The sequence below is a fragment of the Pteropus medius genome, unplaced genomic scaffold (assembly GCF_902729225.1).
Source record: "Pteropus medius unplaced genomic scaffold, Ma_sr-lr_union100, whole genome shotgun sequence".
Lineage (NCBI taxonomy): Eukaryota > Metazoa > Chordata > Mammalia > Chiroptera > Pteropodidae > Pteropus > Pteropus medius.
In genome coordinates, this window is record NW_024356249.1 from 5,246,081 (window position 1) to 5,269,019 (window position 22,939).

General features: G+C 36.8%; 1 protein-coding gene and 1 pseudogene across 1 annotated transcript in view; both read right to left on the minus strand.

Annotated features, from left to right (window-relative positions):
- The window catches only part of NUP205 (nucleoporin 205), a 67,439-nt gene extending 47,885 nt beyond the window's left edge, over positions 1–19,554 (minus strand). The window contains 8 exon segments of the mRNA XM_039860888.1: positions 2,647–2,822; positions 6,140–6,304; positions 8,094–8,322; positions 8,754–8,913; positions 9,295–9,439; positions 11,251–11,422; positions 12,810–12,952; positions 19,303–19,554. Of these exon segments, the coding sequence (XP_039716822.1) occupies positions 2,647–2,822; positions 6,140–6,304; positions 8,094–8,322; positions 8,754–8,913; positions 9,295–9,439; positions 11,251–11,422; positions 12,810–12,952; positions 19,303–19,330 (1,218 nt within the window). The 5' untranslated portion in view covers positions 19,331–19,554.
- A 2,139-nt stretch (positions 19,555–21,693) lies between these two features.
- LOC120601386 (uncharacterized) lies at positions 21,694–21,812 on the minus strand (annotated as a pseudogene).
- Positions 21,813–22,939: the final 1,127 nt, after the last annotated feature.

Consider the following 22,939-nt stretch of genomic DNA (forward strand, 5'->3'; position numbering starts at 1 on the left):
AAAAAAGGAACAGCAGCAAGGAAAAATCGCCTGAGATCTTGATGAACAGGCCATACAACTAGGGAAAAATCCAAATCACCCTGCAACAGCAGAAGGTAGGACAGGGCGAGGATGCAAGGCTGCCCAGTCCCCAGCGGCTGAGTGAGACGGAGGCTGCGGCAGATGCCTCTTAAAGGGGCCGCATTCACGAGCAGATTTTCATGGTGACAGATTTGTTGTCACCAGTGCTGATTCAGCTATGCGCAGGGGGCATCAAGGACTTACAGGGAGACGCTGTCGGAGTGTCGGAGTGAGGGCCAAGGCAAGACATGCTCCGTACAGAAGAAGTACCGGCGGTATCCACTGTTCCCTGTTGAGCCCTCCCACTCCCAGTGCGCAGGACACAGCGCTGCCATAGCCTTGACATCATCAAACTGGATAACAGAGGTTGTTCCACCCAGAGGATTCCCTGAAACTCTGCCTCCCCCAACTCGTGGCTCCACCCAAGCCATGTCCAGGTATAGCCTCAGCGAGTCAGGTGCTACTTGCTGAGCAGCGCCTGGACTCACACTGGAAGCAGCTGGCCTCGGTTTCTGGTGTGGCATTTGAGGTAACTATAAGCACAGCATCTGTGGATTGCTTGCTGAATCTCAACAGGACGGGTAGAGGCTTGGGCTAAATTTGGCCTGCAGCTGAACCCCTCTCAGGACTGTGCCACTGGACACCTACTTCACAAATCTACATTAATAAGACTGGGAGACTTAGCAGTGTTGCTTAGTACATAGAAATAGACACAGAAAGGCAACCAAAATGGAAAGACAAAGAAGCAGAAACCATATGAGAGAAGAGAACAGAGATCCAGATATAATGGAGTCAGTAATCTAACAGATGCAGAGTTCAAAACATTGGTTATAAAGATGCTCAATCAACTTTTGGGAAGTGTAGATAAATTCAGCAAAGAGATAAAAAAACATAGAAATGGAAATGCAAATTATAAAAGGGAACCAGGCTGAAATGAAGAATGCATTATCTGAGATGAGAAGTATATTAAACGGAATAAACAAAGGCATAAACAAAATGAATAAAGAAGAGGATCAAACGCCCTATCTAGAGGACAGGAAAGCCAACCAAGGACACACAATCAGAATGGCAAGAGATGAGATGCCAAGACTATAAAAATAATTTAAGGAGCATATGGGACACTATTAAGGGTTCAAATATCCATCTGATTGGTGTAACTAAAGAAAATCAAGATGTTGAACAGCTGTTTGAAGAAATAATGATGGAAAACTTCCCTAACCTGGTGAAGGAAATGCAGATAAAACCCCAGGAAGCTCAGAGAATTCCAAAAAACAGGGATCTAAAGAGGTCCACACCAAGACACATCATAATTAAAATGCCAAAGGTTAAATACAAATATTAAAAAGTAGCAAAAGAAAAACAGATAGTTACTTACACGGGAACACCCATAAGACTGGCAGCTGATTTCTCAAAAGAAACTATGCAGTACAGAAGGGCTTGGCAAAAAATATGTGACAGGATGAAGACCCAGGATCTACAACCAAGAATAATTTATCCAGCAAAGCTATCATTTACAGTTGAAGGACAAATAAAGAGCTTCCCAGACAAAAATAAATGAAAGGAATTTATCACCACCAAGCCAGTATTATAGGAAATGTTGGAGGGACTTCTTTAAGAAGAAAAAACATGTATCAAAAACAGGAATAAAGAATGATAACAACTACATTCCTATCAATAAGTACCTTAAATGGAAAAGAATTAGGTGCTCCAACCAAAAAATAGAGTGGCTGAAAGGATAAGAAAACAAGACTCCTACATATGAAAAGGAAGGGGATGGAAAAAGATATTGCTTTGATGGACCCAGAAGGTATTTAAGTCAGACAGAGAAAGAAAAACACTATATGATTTCACTTATATGCCCAATCTAAGGAATAAAAAGAACAATCTAATCAAAAATGGACTCACAAATATAGTGGACAATTTAGTGACGGGCAGAAGGAAGGGGATTTGGGGGGCTGGGAGAATGGAGTGAAGAGTTAAAGAAGTACAAATTAGTAGCTGACGGATGGTCACAGGGATGAGGAGCACAGCATAGGGAATGCAGTCTGCATTAACGCGTTGGCTAGGTGGAGGGTCAGGGGAGGGAGGGAGCAATTGGAAGGATCGTTTTTACGAACTATATAGGTGTCTAACCAATGTACTGTATACTTGAAACTAATTAAAAGAAATAAATTAGGAAAAAAAAGTCTAAACAATTATCTATGGAACTGGAGATTTTTCCACTATGCTTCTTCCAAATGATGTATAAAAATATAAATAAGGCAACTTTAGCATCAATCTCTAGGGTAGCATGTCATTAATCATTTTCTGCCCAGACAAGCATTTTCATTTAACTTACTTTCTCATTATAAACCATTCTTAACGTCAAATATGTCTTTCTCCTAGTTTATTCTCAGTTAACAGATCTTATATTATTTCATTTTCATGAATAACAAACTAATTCACAAGTGCAACACAACTACTGTCAAATTGTATTCTGTAATAAAAGATTATTATTTTCTAAAATATAAGGTTAATTGACGAGTTTAAAATTATTTTACAAAATTCTTCTACTACTTTTTACTCATACTGTATTATTCCACCTACCTTCATTGGCATAAGTGCAAGGAAATCCGTGATGAGATTATGGATTCTACGAATATAAAATTCATCCTGATAGAAGTTTTCTGACACTACTACGGATTCAGTGAGGAACAGGAAAACATTGTCAGCAATTGCGAGCTCTGCCATTGCTTCATCTGCTTCTGTGAATTCAGCCAGAGCTAGAAATATATTTAGAAAAACAGCATGTGAAGGAAGTTATTAAACTAGATTATAATATCTCATAATACTCTGTTGATGTTTCAAAATTGCTCAGTCTCCTAGCATGTGTTATGCAGAAAACAAAGACTGTGTATATAACTCTAATGGACTCACAAACCCCAAAGAACTACTGAAAAAGTGCATTAGAAAACCACAAGCTCACCACAGTAACATCATAAGTTTTAAAACATTACTTCAGAGATATCTGATATAATACTTATGCAGACAGGGAGTTATTACCAAAACATTAACATATGAAAATAATGCTAAGGCTTTAATCTCAACAAAATGAACAGGATCATTCAGAAAAAGGCTTCACGGCCAACAAATGAAACCAAACCTGAACAACAAGACCATCTAAGTATCCACTAAATTTGGTAGTCAAGTAGCAAAAACTGAAAACCAGAATCTTAACCTGAAAACAAACCAGTCTTCTTGTAAATGTTTTAGCTTTTTATTTGGGAAATTTCAAGCAGATATCGAAAAAAAAGACCAAGCCTCCACATACCCATGCCCGAGCTTCAACATTATTCATTATGGTCGATCTTATTTTATCTGGATCTCCATACGCTCCCCCTCTCTACCCAAATCAGATTACAGCAAATTCCAGACCATTTGACATTTCACTCATAAATATTTCTGCATACAACTCAAAAGGATACTTTAAGAACAAACTAACAAAAATAAGCCATATACATACACAATACCGTTATCATCTTAAAAGTAATTCCTCAATATCAAATACCCAGACAGTAGTCGAATTTACAATTGTCTCATAAATGTTATAAGATTTTGGTTTGGGTTTTTGCTTTTTATCTTTTGTGCAGGTGGTTTACTTGGATCCTATCTAAGTAAGAACTATATGTTGCAATTAACTGACACATATGTAGGCTTCTCCCACATCTTTTTAATTTTTCCCTGGCCCTTTATTTGCTGAAGAAACTGGAACTTTTATCCTTAGAGTTTTCCACCATGAAGTGTGGCATATGTCCCAGTGATATAGTTAACATATTGCTATGTCTTCTGGATATCCTGAAAATTCGCAGTTTGATCTAGAGAGACCCCATCTGACTTACATTCAGGTTTTTTGGTAATAGCATGTTATAGGCGGCATTGTATCCTTCCATCAGAAATACACTGCTGATTACGTCTTTCAAATTTTACACATAAAACTGCTAGGTCACTTTGTGGTAATCTGGCTTTGAAAAAGAACTGCTACCCAGCTTATCCTACTTGACCAAATACACAGTGCTACTGAAAGCACATTTTCACTGCCTTGAAAAGGGTCAGGAATAGATATAAACCCACATAATCTCAACCAGAGGAAAACAGAACTTTTCTTTTTGATTTGTGTTTTGTTTTGCATTTCGAAATAAAGCCTACATATCTAGCCAAACCATACAAACTCCCTTAGTTCTTATTATAACTAATAACAATTACTGAAATTAGTTATTAAATATTTATAACAATAATAATTCCAACCCTTCACCTGAATTCAGAAATGTGGAAATTAAAATTGCATGATGATCAATTTAAGAACTATTTTTCGAAGATTAATTAGGTAATAAAGTGGCATTAATAACTTAATGTAAATTGAGTTTTAATGTCTAAAAACAGTATATTCAAATTTTGTAGTTTAATAAAATTCCAAACATACTCTTTATACAAATAATGTAATAAACATGTTTGATAAATTTTTCATGTCTATAGAGTAGGAAATAATTTTTCAAAATTGAGATCTTTGTTAAAACTTGTGTTATTTCAAGAAATGACTATTTCTGCAATGTAAGATAAGCTCATCTTTTCTAGTAATTTTTATAATTCAAATTCATAAAAAAATTTTTATAGTTTAAAAATGTCAATATCGATAATGACCCTAATAATCAAAGCTTATAAATTGGTATAAGCATATAAAACTAAAGAGATTAAGTAGCCACAGATCTAGAACTTGAAACTGGGTCTGGATTCCTAGCCTATTCTTATCTATTATTCTATAGCCAACTGTTACATATTCTACTGTGCCTCTTAAGATCAGGGCAAAAGTAAGTTATGAATTTGAGTAACTATCACATAGCCACTTAGAAGTTTAAAGAGTAAATTTTATTTCAGGAAAGTACTGAAATAAGACTTATAAATGAATGGGGGGTATACTCCAGAAACAGAATTTGTTCATGAATATAAATGCCTAATTAGCCATTTATCAGCTTTAATATAAAAAACACTTGGCCAAAAAAAGACAACATACGCACACACAAAATTGCTTTCTGCAGTACTCTTGGGAACGGTATGACACTAGTGAACAAAATGTTCTGGAATCACGTAATTGATAAGATACTAGAATCTTCTGACTATAAAACATTGATATGAATTGTAAACTTAATAAAAGCTTTCCAGATTTACCATAAAAACAAATGACAACTCTTTGTGCTTCAAATTACAATGAAAGCACAGTTCTCATCCTGTTAGAGGACACCACTATTTGAATATGATAATTACATGAATATAAACAGCAGAACAGGATATGCAATAGTTGCAATTGTTAAGTCACAATCCCACATCCATTCTTAACTGATCCTAAGATCTCCTTTCTAATATGTTGTATTTAAAAAGTATACTACTTTTCAATTTGACACAATATGAAAAATTAGTGTGAGGAAAACAGAGAAGAAAAACGTAAAAAAATGAAATCGTTAATAAAAAAAAATACTTTGAAATAATCATACTAAGCGAAATAAGCCAGAAAAAATTTGAAAATCACATGATATCACTTATATGTGGGATATAAACCTAAAAGCAACAAATGAACAGGACAAACAAAGAGACTCATGGACATGGACAATGGACAATGGACTAGTGGTTACCAAAGAGTAGGAGGTAGTGGGGAGAAAGGAGGTAGACAGGGGGAAAAAAATTTAAGTCATTTCTTCAATTAAAAAATAAATAAATGAATAACTTTATTTTAAAAATAATTAAAATCAACGTAATTAGGAAAAAAAGATATTGTGATACTGTCATTTCAAATTTGAAAACTCTTAAGGAAAAACAGAAGCTAAAAGACCATTGTCACAAGCTCCAAGAAAGAGAAATAGTATTTCATATCATTTCTTTTCGGAGAAGAGAAAAATAAAAAGTATGTATTTCATAACACCATAATCTAATACAACTCTAGATATCTTCCTATACTCGTGCTTATAAATGACAAAGATAACACCCCTTCCAAAACACATTAAAATTGATAGGTTCTTTCTCATAACAAAATTACCTAAAATCGATTTACCTGTCACATCAGGTAGCTGAGATATTCCCCTCAGTGCCAGTGCCCAGGCAAGTCTAACAGTGGCTTGCAGCCCAGGCAGTTTCCAAGGCTGTGAGTCTTGAAGGCGAGAGTGAACTGTTGCAATATACTGTCTCTCTGTCAACAGTGGAAGTTGATGAATCATGTCTGAAAACACAAAAACACATCACTATACCAAAAAGAAAATTCTCACTTTTAATATACAAGAATAATGCCTAAAAATCAGAAAATCAGAGTATTCTCATCAAAGAATTATTAACATTAATGTTTGATAAAGCAAGAAGTACACTACTGTAAAAATTGTACAAACTGAAAATGAAATTGATAATCTTAAATTCCATTATTTTCAATGGTTTTTATACATGCACTATAAATAAATTAGAAAAACAGTTAAAGAGCCACTCATGTTTCCTGTATATAAATTCTAAAATATATGGTTTTTATACATGCGCTATAAAAATGGTTTTTATACATGCACTATAAATAAATTAGAAAAACAGTTAAAGAGCCACTCATGTTTCCTGTATATAAATTCTAAAATATAAATCAATGCTACTTAGATCAAAATAGAATCTTAAACTAATAGCCTAAATTTAAAATATCAAGCAAAACCTGACCAAAATAAAGGAGGCAAATTGCAAACAAGTATCTACTCCGGTTACGGCATAAATGAAAAAGCCATATGATAATTAAAGAATTTTCAATTTATAGTACTATGGTACTTTAAATAAGCACAGGATTCTGAATAAGTATTAAAATAATGGGAAATTCTACTGACCACCTAAGAATTCATTTATTTTATTTCATTATTTTCTTATATTTCCTATTGATGTCATCTTGTGAATAATTAGTTCAGTGGTTCCCAACCTTTAAGAACACAATTATTTAATTTCTTGTATTTTGAAAGTTTCTGTCTACTACTGTACATGCACTAATAATTCATTTCTCCCACTTATTAAGCAAAGATATACAGAATAACCAACAGACATTATGAGTTAATCGATATAAGCAGCTGAAATCAGTACAACTACCTGATGCAAAAAACCTTTATATCTTAGCCTATGAAACGTCCAAGCATTCAATTTAGCTTTTGAAAGTCACAGCTTACAAAATTCCATTAATACAGCCTATCCCTACTTAATTCTGTGCTTCATTTCATTCAATACAGGAAATCTGACCAGTGCACTAACTAGCAGTATTCCTATATGTGCTGCTTATTCTGTGACACACAAAGTACTGTGTGACGACTGGACTGGAGGTAAGGGATAGTTGTGTGTCAGATAAGACTTTCCTTATGGCTGAGAATGGTCACCAAAGATGAGCGGAAAATGTCTAGTCTCCTCATATACCTATTGAGAGATGTGGATGACAAAATCAAAAGTGGACAGGGGATAACTGTTGGAATAATTCTAAATATATTATCTATATTAACTATCTACATTAAATGGCAATAATCTTCCTTCGTAGGAATCATTTTTGCAATCCTCAGTACTAAGCAGTAATTGGTTATGCAGTTACCAAGTAAAATTTTATCTGCCTCGAAGAAAATATAAGTCAAAGATGATATATTACTAAAAATAATAGTTATCACCCTTTAGGATGTTTTCATGAAAGGTTTGAAATATGATTAAATAGTAAAGCAACAAGCAATTAAGTAAATTAGACACGCATAACTCATAAACATGCATTACATAACCTTTAACACTTTCCCATTCCAAAACTCTAAAGGACAATAGAAATATGTAACAGAATGTAATTATTTTTAAAATGTGACCTTCTATCTAAATATTTGAATATGAATGAAGTGCACAAAAAAGGAATATAATGGACAATTTTTTATTTTATTAGTTAAAATAGCACCCTTCTTCATTGTTCTCTACAATTTTAAATCTGATTTTTTAAAAATAAATGTACTAATAGGTATAAAATCCAATACCATCACGTTCCTCTGTGCTCTGTTCTAGAAAACTGATGTCAAAACAGTACAGAAGTGCCATAAGAAGAGCCAGATTCACTGTATCCAATGAGCCATTAGCCTCAACTGTCACTCTTTCCAAATGTCCAATAAGGAGTAGAGTGTCATCTTTGCCTAATGGTGACTGGCAAGCCCAGGCAAAAAGGCTTTCTGCCAGAGACTGCCTGCACTCCTTGATGAGATCGGAAACCTAGAAATAAAAATGTGTGATTATCAGTATAAACAGAAGACAATGAAGCCTGGTCTTATTCCAAAATACAAACTATCTTTTATAAAGGCTAACTAAATAAAAGTACTGAATCTACAAGGGACCCTATGATTTCACCTCTGGAATTATGAACAAACCCAAATGTTAATTCCTCATCAAGCTGCAAGCTCCTGCATGGGACAACCAATCTCTTGAAAAGTTCATTCCAAAAAAAAGGCTAGAATGGCACATAAAGGACTAGAAAGAAGCTAAAATACAAGTCTATTTCATGAACACGACTGCCTACACACTTTAATATGCATGCCTGTACCAGAAGAATGTTCTGTCATGCCTGTACTAAAAGAATTCTAATTGTCATGACTTTCGGCCTCTGAGATTTGACAACCCATGAATTGATGTCATTGAGCTCTTGCCTCTTTGCGATGTTTTTCGCTGCCCAAACCTCTCTCACGCTGTAGTTTCTCAAACTCATTGTTCACATCAATTTGTGACACCAGAGTAAGGATTTTATAAGTCAACCCTTGCTGCATCAACTCATCTGTAAAGCGTGTTGTCATGGAAACCAGCTCTGGACTGTAAAAAAAAGAAATCAATCCACAAAGTTATAATGAACAGTAATGTTTATACATCCTCATCTGGAGATAGCCATCGCTCTTTTGACAATAATGCTGGATTACTGGAAACAATCGGGATGAATTATAACCTAGTTCTCCCTTTCTAGATCACTGGGTTTCAATAAGCTTCTAACCATAAATAAGTGAATTCTTTTTTATTTGTAAATGAAATAAAGTACATTTAAATCGTTGTATCATTCTTGGCAGAATGAGGGAGTATATGTGATTTAACTTGTTATGTGACATTACTTAAATTATTAAGAAGAAATTTTTGTTTCTAAAATTATAATTCTTCAAGTAATTTCTAAATAACCCCTGAAATCCTAAGAAGCAAACAGACCTGAGTTCGAGGGTCCACGTCTTTCCTCGTCTAGACTGTATTAAGGCTTTCAGGGAATTTGCAATGCATCGCTTTCCATCCCAATATAAAAGGACAGCTACTAATCCTCTGGTGAGGCCAGGAAAATGTGGCTGTTGGTGCTCTCCTGGAAAAGGAAATAATTTAGTAAATAAACACTTCCGTGTTTAAGATAAGACAAAAATTATTATCCCAATGTTCAAGGAACTCACAGAATATCAGGGTGTAAGAGGCCCTAAGGGTCCTCTACCTCAAACATCCATCCACTGTTGTATTCTCTTTCACATGAAATCTTTCAAATATTTGGAAGTTTCTTCCCCTAGAGTCTTCTCTGAAAATAAAATAGCCTTTATGTTTCATTTTCATTTGGCCTTTTAAGTGCTGTGCTTTGAGTAAGTTCCACTTTGTCTTTCTTAAAGTCCTCTGCCTGTAGTTTCAGTTTCATTTCCTATGGCTTTTTTCCCCTTAGGAAGTCGCTCCCTCATTTCACTCCCTTCAGTTCTCCAAATGTATCTCACTGCTTCACACCTCTCTACAGGCGATTGATTGCCTCTGTCTTAAAGCCCTACATCCTCCTGGGTTGCACACCTATTCCATTTGACATCTGCCTAACTCAGTTTTCGACACCTACCTTAAGCCTCATGATCTTTGTGAAGACTTCTCTGTACAACCCAAGGCCAATTTAATCCCCTGTTCTCTAGAGCATCTTAAATCTTGCACAAATTTACATTAATACACTTAATGGTGTCATAATTACTTGTTTCCATGCCCTCCTCAATTGCTAGACGACAAACTCCTTTAAAATGGTTGAGGTTTTATTCATCTTTATATCCCTGGAACCTTAACACAGTGCCTGGCCCACGGTATGCACAGATTAAATGTTTGTTAAAATTGAGTGAAACTCAAAACTCAAACATGTTCAGTTAACATCTCTGTCATAGAATGAGAAAACTACCTTACTCGTTCTCAATATCATACTTCTTTTAATGCAGCCTTACTTAGGTCAAAAGGGATCTTGGCAGCCACATGATATCTTTAGACATCTTAGATTTTCTTTCAGTCAAAATGCTCACATGGCTTCTTCACATGGTTCTATTATAATTAAAATTAACTACTTATTTTACAGTAATTTCATTATTTTCTCTATATGGAAGCCAGAGAAATAACTTCCAAGTTATTCTGGATCATGTAATTCTTCTACCTCAAGCCCGTGACAACTTCCTATTGCAGTTAGAATGAAATCCAAATAATTTCATGGCCTGCAAGATTTAAAATGATCTGATTCCTGCTCTATCCTTGTCTTCCTTTACTCTCCTTGTGTCATTCCTAATGGAATGACATGCCTCGAGCACTTGCTGTTTGCTCTGCCTAAAACGCCCTTCCCCAACAGCTCCGACACCCTGTCGTCATGCGGGTTGCAGGTCATACATCCCAATCTCAGAGAGGCCTTCTCTACGTTACCTATTTAAAGTTGCCCCCTACCAGCTCCCATCTCTCTCTGACCTACTGCCTTGTTTTATTTTCTTCCTAGAACTCAATATTATTGAAATTATCTTATTTTGATCTATTCATTATCTGAATCACTTTCGCAAAAAGAAACTCCAAAAGAGCAATGATCTTATCTTTTTATTCATGAGACAACAAATGCTTTGTGCTATAAAATTTCTGAGATGCGGCCAACAATTCTTTGCTAGTAAACTACCATGTAAAAGCTTACCTTAAAAAAAAGGTAAATTACCTTTAACACCGCCAATCGCTAAACTTAAAACCTTAGTCAAAGATAAATAAAAGGTAGTATTTTGAATACAGTTTTTCAAACAAACGACATCCTTAAAATCTATTTCGGAATTTAAATGATATACCACTTTAAACTCCGAGTGAATAATGCTCGAATTCTATACCGCACCTTACCATAGGTTCAGTTAAATGCTAACCTACCAGCAAGGAGAAGCTCAACAGCAGCCAGTTCTCCAATATCGAAAAGATCGCTGAGGATAAAGGCCTCTTTAATGAGCTGTTCCGGAAGCAGTCGGGTCCCTTGCTGACCCTGGATGGCGACTCCCTCTGTACTAGCCTTCTGAACCTTCTCATGCTGTTGAACATTTTTTGGCTGCAATGGTAAAAGTAAATAAGATCATGTAATAAAAATAGTACATTGGAGACGAAGTCTTAAATTGTTACCTAGAGTTTATTTATAAGCAGCCTGGTATCACGACAAAAAAGCATTTCTTAACAGATAATCTGCAACTAGACCTTTATGAGATAATGTTTTACATCACCATACCTTTTTACACTATTACTACCTTCTCAATAACTGCTCCTGCTACACGCTGAACTACAAGATTTTGAGAAAGCACACAAAATAGCTAAGGAACAAAATTTCTAAGGAACTTTTCTAATTATATATTGAATAAAAAAATTAAGGTTTTCGACTGGGAAATAGCAAATGGATATATGAATTAATGAGTTTATTAATATATTATTTAAAATGTAGCTTTATCCCCAAAAAAGGTCTTAGTTGATTCAAGTATTTAACAAATGACATATAGAATTACTTGATGGATCATAAAATCTTACAAATTTATACCTTTAAAAAGGCCACAAAAAGCATTTAATCCAACTCCTCTATTAGCAAATGAAAAAACTGATGTCCAGATAAATCAGATGACTAGTCTGTGGGCATACAATTCTAGTGGTAGAGACAAGACTGGTACTTGGCTCAACTGGTTTGCAGGGTAGGACTCTTTCTAATAAAAATCACTAAAAAGCAAAAGGCCATTTCTGGTAAGACAAACCCATGTATAGTTTTTAGATGGCCTTGTTAGATTATAAAAGAAAACTGTCAAACAAAATTTCTAAATATAAATGCCTCCACTGAAGTACTCTAGTCCCGGTTGAAAAGAATTTCAGGAAGCAGTGATTAATGCTGTGCAAGAATTGATTAGTTCAGCTAACAACCCACATAACATTATGAAGAGCTAAAGTGCTGACATGTACCTAGAAACAAATAAAATAATCAATTTTACTGTTTAGATGTATTTATTAACTGTAAGTAAGAAATTCCAAGGAAGCTCCTATTTCTAGACTATATTAAACATTCTAAATCATATTCAAATATTATTAAGATATCTCCTAGCTAGAGATAAATAAATACACTATTAACTTCTATGGAGAACAAAAAGAAGATAATACTGCTCCCAGGAAAAATTACATTTTTAGAGAAAACGTGAATCAAGTAACTAGGACGAGCAATATTTTGTTTATTTGCATTAAGAGTTAACTTGCTCCTTCAATCGTTAAAAAAAGACAAGGAAGGAAGGAAGGAAGGAAGAAGGAAGGAAGGAAGGAAGGAAGGAAGGAAGGAAGGGAAGAAGAAGGAAGGAAGGAAAGAAGGGAAGGGAAGAATGATGACAGAATGGAATGAAGAAGAAGGAAGGAAGGAAGGAAGGGAAGGAAAGAAAAAGCAAATCTGAGAAGCAACAAAGAAAACTTCCTACTGGATTTTTGAACAGTGAGATGAAGTCCGGCTTATGTTTCTTCAGAATCATGTCGAGCAGGTGGACAGCTTCGGGTTGTCTTCTCCAGAGTGCATTTCCCACCATTTGCCAAATGTCTTTGTAAGGACCCCATAGACTAGCAGCTTAAAGGAAAAATATATAAAATCAGCATCATGGAAAATAACGTAAGGTATTGTCTGCACATTTTAGTCATGCTCATGGCTACTTTTAAATATGTAGAGTTATACATACAAAGAAAACATTAACATAAAGGCATACTTAGTATTCTCAAGCAAAAATATACATATCATTTTATCTAAATATGATGTGAAGTTAATCCTGATTTTAAATTGGAATATCAGCTAAACCTGGTTTTGCCGCTTTATAAGCGGTAAGAGATGGAGTAAAGAAATAACCTCTTAAACTTCAGTTTCCTTATATATAAAATAGAGACATCATCTGCTTTGTAGGCTTGAATGATTAAATGAGACACGCTAAATAAAACACACAATACAGTGCCTGGCACGTTGTATGCACACAATAAATGTAAGTGCCTTTCCAGCCCTCCAGATCATCCAAATAAAAAGCAGGAGCAGGGGAAAAAACGAATTTTGCAAAATTTAGCAGCTGAAACAAAAAAGTCCTTTATTTTGGCTGGGATATTAGCTATTAAAAATAGCATAGAAATATGGAATACTTTTGTAAATTTGCATAAAAAGGATCCCATTTTGATATGTAAAGGTAATAACTAAAAATAAGCAATACTTACTAAACTTTTGTTATGGGCCACTGAGCAGGGTTCTTAGCTCTTTACATGTATTACTTCAGCTCAGAACACTATGAGGTCAGAGCTATGTCTTCCCCCATTGTGTATGTAGAAAAACTGAGGCAGAGAGGTCAAGAAATTCACCCAAGGTCACACTGGATAAGTAAGTAGGTTGTGAACCCAGGCAGTCTGGCATCAGAATGTGCCCTAACCATTAAGCTATACTGCCTCCATACATAAAACTTGGAACGTGAAAATAAGATAAATTTAGGTATTTCATACATATCTGGTAAATAGTCTGGTAAGTGAAGAAATTAAGATCGCATCTATACATACCTAGGCAAATTCACCTAAACTCAGCCAAATTCACTTACCTAAAAATATTTAAGCTCCACAAATGAACAGTACAATATGATAGGAGATAAGAGAAACAATCCCGGTCTATAAAAACTCAAATCAAGTTTTGAGACAAAGGGTACATCAGTGAACTATTTCCATACAAAAAAGGAACGTGACCGTTGCCACAAAACAATGTAAGAATTTCAAAAGATCAAAATGATAGTCAAGGACTTCTAAGGGGTGACTGCACTTGTGCAGCAATCTGAAGGATGGGGAACACCTGGGTGGCGAAGAGCAACAAAAAGCAAAAGTGAGATTAAAGATGTTGGATTGGTGGCTTTTAAACTTTTTTTGACTATAACCCATGATAAGAAATATTCCATATCTCAACCCAGTACACATATACATGCAAAACCAAAACAAGTTTTATACAAAATACTAATATTCATTCATTTATTACATCAGTGCACTCAAATTTTGCATACTCTTCCCTTTTTTGGTAGGGGACCCACTAAATTTATTCAAGACCCACTATTTGAAAAACACTACCCTGAAGTCCAAGGTTTCTGTTTGCAATCAGATACAGTTCCCACATGTGTTTAGAGACTCTGAAAGGGAAACTAGTTAAAACCAATCAATCGTTCAACAAATGAAACTCAGAACTAACTATAGCCTAACAAGTAATAGATGGTCTATAAAGCCATTTAACTGCTATCTGAAAAAACACAAAACCAAATAAAGTTACCAGGTTAATAACAATGACATGAAAAAAAGTATAACCTAATTAAATACATTACAATCCTATGAACAATGTTGTCAGAAGAATGCAATGTATTGGGAATTGTTTTTAAAGGGAGATGTGTAGGGAGAGGACCGACTTAAATCAGTCAAGGTAGATCATTCATTCACTCAACAAATATTTACTGAGGAACTTCTAAGTGCTTGGGACTATAGATAGAGCAAGACAGACAGGACCTGTCATAGAACTTAAAGATTGACAAGAGACGGGCATTAAACATAGACTTCAAAAACCAATTACCAGTATAATAAAAGATGCAATGAAGTATGGAGTGCTGAGAACACCTACCCTAATCTGAAGAGTAGGGCAGGAAGCGATATGTCAGGTCTTTAGTGTGGGGATGTGAGGTATGAGAATCAGTATAACCAGACGACACATAGAGAGCAATCATCCAACTCCCTGCTTTGCTCTCATACTTGCCAATCTTCTGATTAAAAATACAGCTTGTCATATAAATTTCTAGTGTAAAGAATGTGCCGGCGAACCAGCATGAATACCCACACAGATATACTTCCCATTGAAGATCAATAAATTGGCATGTTGGTATGGCATATGCCTGTCTTTTAATGCATTTAATTAGAGAAATTCAATTACTGGGATATAATCAACTCTAGATAAACTAACAAATATCAGAGTTCTGGGTCTGCCAAAACGAGGGCCAACCCTAGATCCTGGTGACCTGCTATGAGATGCCTAATTGGATAGTGACTAGCAACTTCATTTTCTTGGCCCTCTCTAACAGCAAAGGATAGCGTAGTTTTGAGCACTGGATTCCAATAATACCAGATGGACTTCTTTCCTATTAGTAAATGGGAAGGTTTCTAATACTAACAGATGACAAAATGAAAATTGGCACACAACGGTGTGACTGTTGGATTAACTAGACTAAGAAGTGTCAGGAAGCCACTCACAAGGTGACAGAACCTCAACTAGGATAAAGGCAGTAAAACAGACAAGGCCTGTTGGTAGAGTTAGAACTGGTGACTGACTGGCAAAGGATGTAAAGAAAAGGTATCAAAAATGACTCCTAGGCAAATCTAAAACATGTCTTATCACAGGTATTTTAAAAATCTGACAAAGAGCTGACAAAAGTAAACTCTGTCTATAAAAATAACACTTAATATACAATAGAACCTCTGTAGAACTAATAAATTTCATTGTGCTATACATATGTAGCTTGAATAAGCTCAGTAAGTTCTACAGAGAAATTCCATTCCCTCCTCTTTCTGTGGGGAGGCATCCAATAACATGTCAAAAATACACACAGACACACATACACAAAAATCCACTGGCCTCTTTAATCCATCATTAATATCAACACATCACAGAAAGTAATTGTAACAAAGATTTATCTTTAGTTTGTCTTTGGTTTGACTAATTTTAGTAAAAATATTCCTGTTATTGGTTACAAATGAAAGGAGGCTATAAAGTTTTTCAAATTACTAAATATGTATTTTTAACCTAAATGATTTGTTCATTTGAGAAATACTGTGCATTTGTTTTCCTTAATGTTCAGGGATACCCTCAGCAAGTCACATTTATTTGCTCACACATCATGTAGTCAGTAAGCTTACCATGAAGTCACGAAACACATTTATCATGCAATCACACCTAAGTGTAACATCCAATTTGTTAAGTACAACAAAGGAGAGATACCCAGGACAGAGATCAGGAATATTTGACCTAACCAGGGAGGTCAGAGAAGGGAAGGATTCATTAAGGAAGTGACGGTTAGACTAAAATCTGAAGGATAAAAGATCGGAGTTGACTGAGGGGTCAGAGGTGAGGACATGCATTCCAAAAAGAGAAGAGAGTATGTATGTTCCCAAAGCAGAGGGAACACTGCATTCCAAAGAATTAGGAAGAAGCCCAAAAGAGCTTGAGAACAGAAAACAAGGGTTTGGCAAGGGAGGCAACTTCCATACCTCACAGGGCTTCCTAGCCCATATTAATGATTCTGGCCTTTACCCCAAAAGATCAAGCAAGATAAAGATTAAAACTGTCTGCTGGACTTGTGAAACAGAATAGCATGTTAATATTGAGAGCTATTTAGGAGGATGGGAAGATACTACAGTGGAGAGGTGGGCAGCGGGGAAGAGAAAGTATGGAAATGAAGTCAGTGGACACTGACAAACCTTTTGAAAGGTTTGACTGAAGAGGAATAAAAGGGCAGTAATTGGAGGCAAGAGAGCAAGATAAAGAAGGGAGTTTAGTGGAAAGAAAAGGAGCAAGAAGAGAGGTTCATGTATAAGAGAGAAGTAACGGGAGAAGGGCGTAAAGGGTGGTTTTCCTTTGACAGGGAGACTTACAAAGGGTACAGATATATCTAGATTTGTATGTATGAGGGTAAAGGAGAGTTCATGACTGTTGGCTTCTATCTGCTCTGTGACTAGAAGACTGAAGGATCAATTGGACGTTAAAGATTTGAGGAGTGTAAAAAGGTCTGAAACAGTCCCTGCTGTGAAGAGGACCCGTAACCAGACTACCACAGAAGGACTGTCAAGCAGTGTTAATGGTTGTGTACTAACAAGCTGCGTGTCTACTCAGCCAAGGTAATACTAGTAAATCATGCAGCCGAAACTCAAGCATAAGTCTTAGAACTCTACAATCTCTGCATTTTTCCCCTTCTCCAGCTCTTTAATATGTTTACGTTTTTGGAATTGTGCTAAAAACAAACAAACAAACAAAAACACCACACCTAACAGAGTTTGTTAAAAACTTTTAAGTGTTTTTAAATGTTAAATGCATTCACACTGTATATGTACATCAGATCTCCAGAACTTTTTCATCTTGCAAAACTGAAAGTGTACCCCTTAAACAACTCCCTTTCTCCACCTTCACCTAGCTGTTAGCAACCAACATTCCTTGTTTCTATGAGTTTGACTACTTTAGATGCTTCATATAAGTGGAATAATATAGTATTTGTTTTTTTGTGACTAGCTTGCTTCACTTAGCAGAATGTATACACCACAGTGTTCATTCATCTGTCTCTGAGTTGCTTCCCTAAAATGTTTAATTTTTTTAAAAAAATATTCTGATTCTTGGCTTATAAAAAGACCTTGGCAACAGCCACAGGTCTTATTATACAATGTATACTCTTTGTGACTGTTGACAACTTTTTCTCTCAGTGATTTATGTTTAATGGCATGAGTAAGTACTAAAAAGTGTGTAAAACCACACATATTACATGGAAGGCTTGCTTTTAAGTTTACATCAGGGTGGGAGGGTGGGATAGCAATATTAAGGAAGAAACTTCATTACTAACATTCAGATATATGAAAATTTGATGTAATAAAATGAATCAGGTTGTATTTAAGTAGCAGCATGTAAATATCAAAGACGGGCTTAGGGTCATTAGCTGTATAACCTTGGAGAAATTACCTAACCACTCTAAGACTCTATTTCCAAATCTGTAAAATGGGATCTTTAATAGCAGCTGCCACATAGGTGCATAAAGGGAACTGAATGAGATGGGATGAAAGTACAACTCGGTCCATGCCTGGGAAACAGCAGGTGCTCAAAAAACACAATTCTTCATTATTATAAGATAACTTATCATAGTGTTTCTGAAATGGTTTGATTGGCAAAACTCTGATTTAGACAACTTTTCAAGAATATCAGTCCTGTGGAAAGTAGAACCAGCACCAAAAAAAAATAAATAAATAACCAACAAATATGACTGCACAGACAGAAAGAAAAGGCGCCCAAAAGAGTCCTCTTGCTTGAGACTCTCTACAAGCATTTATCACACAGATATGCTCTTAATTTGCCCTTGAAGGTACGTACGTCTCAATCCTGACACTGACATTCTGAGCAGGCAATTCATTTTCAGGCATTCTTGCCCCGCCCACTGGGCGCCAACAGTGCTTCCCGGGAACTGTGACACTTAAAATGCACCCACTCTTTCAAACGCCCCAGGCTGAGAATAGCCAAAAGAGAATCCACCCCAAATCTTTCAGAGTTCCTTTACTACCTTCTACAATCTACCCCTTTCTGAAGATCTATCGCTCCAAAGGTACAGCAGCAACTAGGGACGGGCCACAACCGCAGAACTGGGAGTCATCTGCTGAGCCTGTGGCAACCCTTTTCGGCCACCTTTCGGGATGCAGGCTTCATAATCGAGGGCCTTCGCTTCCTGCAGGACCCTCCAATACCCATGAAGGGTCCCGGTGCCTACTTTGGGGTGCGAGTTTTCAGCCTGCGCTCGTGGCTGAAAAATTTCTCAGGTCCTCTGGCCTCATTGCCTGAGACTCGCGTATCCTGGCGAAATCCAGGCAGCAGACACAAAGTGGCGTGGGGAGAGGAAGGGAGCACGCTCAGACCTGGGCTGCTAGAGACAGCGTGCCGGTTTGCGGTGGACAAAGCCTCCTGGCCTCGACCCTCAAACCCCAACTCAAGGGCTCGAGCCGCAGCGCCGACGCGTGCCATTCAAACTGGGGAGGGGCGGGACTCTGGGCCCAGAGCTAGGGAGAAGAGGGCACTATGCACAAGAGGGAGCCTGGACTCCAAGGAACCTCACAGCCCGGGTGGCTCGCTGAAGAAAGGATCATTGCCCTGCCGCAGGTTTCCTTCTGCCCCGCCGCACTTACCCGAATTTACCGCCAACAGCGTCGCCATCTTGGATGCGCACCAACGGAGCCCTGTGCCGCACGGAAACCCCAGAAAAGCGTGAGGCTGCCCGGGGCGACACCTGAACAAAAAGGTACCACGCTATCCCCCTCCGAACTGCACGCTCGACCGACCCAGGCGTACAACGATTCGAAAATCTGCTCTAGCTCACATACGTCGATTTTCGCCGGGATTATTCCCATTCAAATAAGGCGAGGGCAACCAGATCAGAGACGCGAGGTCCTTGATTTGACGTTAGTTGTGCAGTGCACCCTGGGACTTGTAGTTTCTAATGATGGATAAAGTTAGGTGGAACAATAATAAAGATGTTCTGAGACTAGTTATTAACTAGTATCATTTCTGAAACTAGTTATTAACTAGTCTCAGAAATGATGCCTATTTATGTTATTATAAAAACCGTAAATTCAATTCATCATCTCGATTTCAAATTAACTATTCCTTGCATTACTCCCTTACTTCGGAGAGTGGGGTGGGGTGTAAGGTGCCTAAACCTCAAAAAGCTATTTGAGCGATAACAAGCTACGTTTTCAGTACATTTCAATATTTCAAGAATATTGCACCAACATAGTTGCATAGTGTGAAACAAATCAAAATAAAACAAGTCATAATTTTTTATTATGGAATTTTCAAAAGTATGCAAAATTAGAATAATGAATGCCCAGCTTCAGTAGCATGGCCAATTCCTGTACCCCACCCCCACACGGGAGATTATTTTGAAGGAATTTCCAGACATAACATTTTGTAAACACCATATATTACCCAAACGCCCCCAAATAACTGGACTTTCATTCTTGCTAAATTTTAGTTTGCTAATTTTCAAACTAAAATATGGTCATTACCATTTGCTATCACATGCCAGATACTTATTGCGATTTTTCCATTATCTTATAATAATAATACATAATAATAGTATTCTCATATAATATACTTATATATTATTTTATACATCTTATGTATTTGATATATATTTATGTATTATTATTTCATTATTTCAATCCCTGAAACAATCTTATTAGGGAGATGACATAATTATAGCTACTTATCTCAGATTTACATGTGCCTTACGACCTCACTTTATCAACTTTTCCAACATTCCACAGAGGTTGGGAGAAAAAAGTTTATATTCTAATTTCACTGTCTGAAATCAGAATTAAATAATTTAGACAAAAATCAGGCATATTTATTCTTTTTAAAAAAAGAATAAAGTGACACAATGTACATTAAGTAGAACACAAAAGTCAGTGGTGATTTTTTGAAAGTCATTGTTATATAGAGACAAATGCCAGAGTACAATGAGAGTGGTTTTAAGGAGTGAAGGGGAGAATGAAAAGGCAAAGGAATTTTTCCTGAAATTAATGTGAAAGTGAAAAGAATATTGAGCAGAAACTTGGCAGGAGTGGCATTCAAAGAAGAGTTTCTTTCTCAGCACTGTTACAAGCCTTCCCCTCCACATACTTTTTAAACCCACACACTTCACTTTCTGTAGATCACTTAGCCTTCTATGAAGGAACTCTTAACTTTCCGCAACTCCCCCTCACCCATCATCACACTTATAAACATTCTTTCCCTTGACTTCTGGGGTACCAGCACTCTTGGTTTTCCTTCTGTCTTTCTAGTTCTTCTTTTTAAGGTTCTACAGAAACTTCTCTTCCCCTTCTCACCATTAAATGTAGCTCTTCATTTTCCATCATCCGCAGCTTCTATTCTTTTCGTTCTATAGAAATCTATGGCTTCTTACTTTACTACCACCTATTTACTGATGAATTCTGTATTTGTACCTGTGGTGCCGTCCTGTCTGCTGGACTTCAGATGTGTATATGCAACTCGTCTAGCCCACATCTCTATTGATGGTCAGGTGGGCATTTCAAAAACAATCGATCGATCCAAAACTTAAGAGCACGTTTCTCTTAAAACTCTACCACCTGTATCCTCTCGTTTGCCGAAGTCAGAAACCAGGTAGTCATTCCATATTCTTCCTTCGATCGCCAAATGCTGTTCGTCGTATCTCATAAATGTTTCTGGAACCCTTTTTTTCTTCTCTGCTCCCTAGGCCATTGTTCTCATCAGGTCTCATTTTCTTATACTTGGCGTTTTGCAATTGTCTTATCGGTCTGACTGACTTCCATTTATCCTCTTCTCATGGATTCTCAAAGTGATTTTCAAATACACAAATCGGATTGTGTGCCTGCCCTGACCAAAATTTCTCAATGACCTATCATCTAAGAGTAATACTTGAAACCTTTTTTTTTTTTTTTTTTTTTTTTTTTTGGAGGGTAGAGGCGGCCTGAGGGATTCCCACAGATTGCAAGGACCTTGTCAGCTTACAATCTCTTATTTTTTTTTATTTTTTTCACCAACAGCACCTGGTCTTCCTAGGTGGTCTCCCATCCAAGTACTAACAAGGCTTGACCCTGCTTAGCTTCCGAGACGAGATGGGATCAGGATTGTTCAGGGTGGCATGGCCATAGACAATATTTGAAACTTTTAAGCAAGGCACTTATACCACTTCCTGATCAGCTTCAGCCTCTTTCAAACTCCTCACTCTCGCTCCTCCTCAAATGCCCTTTAGTTGACCATTCTGAATATTACCATTATTCCCCCCAAGTACGGCATGCTTTCTTGTACCATGCATTGATGCCTTTGTGTCTGCTATTCTATTTGCCTGGAATGCACTTCCTTCTCTTCCCCAACCCTCTGCTCACCACCCACCGAGGTAACCTCCCCAAAACGACAGTCTTCTAAGTCTTGAGGCCTGTGTTAATGCTGCCTCCCTGATACTATCCTTGATTCCTCCCAACCAATTCAGGGGTTTCTTTCCCTACATCCATATTGCACTGTTACCCACCTCTATTATAGCACAAGGTGCTCCGACAATTATCTCTCCACTAAAACTGTTAGCTTCTTGTGGAAGATTGTTATTCAAGGGCCCCCAGTGAGCCGCACATCCATGAATTCAAGCCCTTGTGTAATCATCTGCCACGCTGAATCCGGGTGGGCCTTGTGACTTGCTTGAACCAAAAAAATGCAGTGGAAGTGACATTGGGCAAGTTCTGAGCCTAGGTTTTGAGAGGCCTTGCTGTTTCCACTTTTGCTCTTTTGCTGCCCCGAGACACCATGTAAAACAAAAATCCGACACATAGATCTATATTCATGTTTATTAAATAAAAATAAACTATTCTAAGGCAAAATGAGTGCTAAATGGAGGTACAGAGTCCCCCTTATATGCAAGGAATACATTCCAAGATCGCCCATGGATGCTTGAAATTACAGATAGTACTGAACCCTATATATACTAGTTTTTCCTATACGTACATACCTATGATAACATTTAATTTATAAATTAGGCACAGTAAAGATGAACTGACTTATAACAATAAAATAGAACAATTAGAACAATATACTGTAATAAAAGTTTATGTGAATGTGGTCTCGTTCTCTCTCACTCTCTCTCATAACCAACCGATTTGATAACCATGCTGGCTATTAAGTGACTAAAGGGCATGGATACTCTAACAAAGGTTATGATCCATGTCCTGGGCAGGACAGAGCAGGACTGACTGAGATTTCATCATGCTACTCAGAACAGCTATTTAAAAC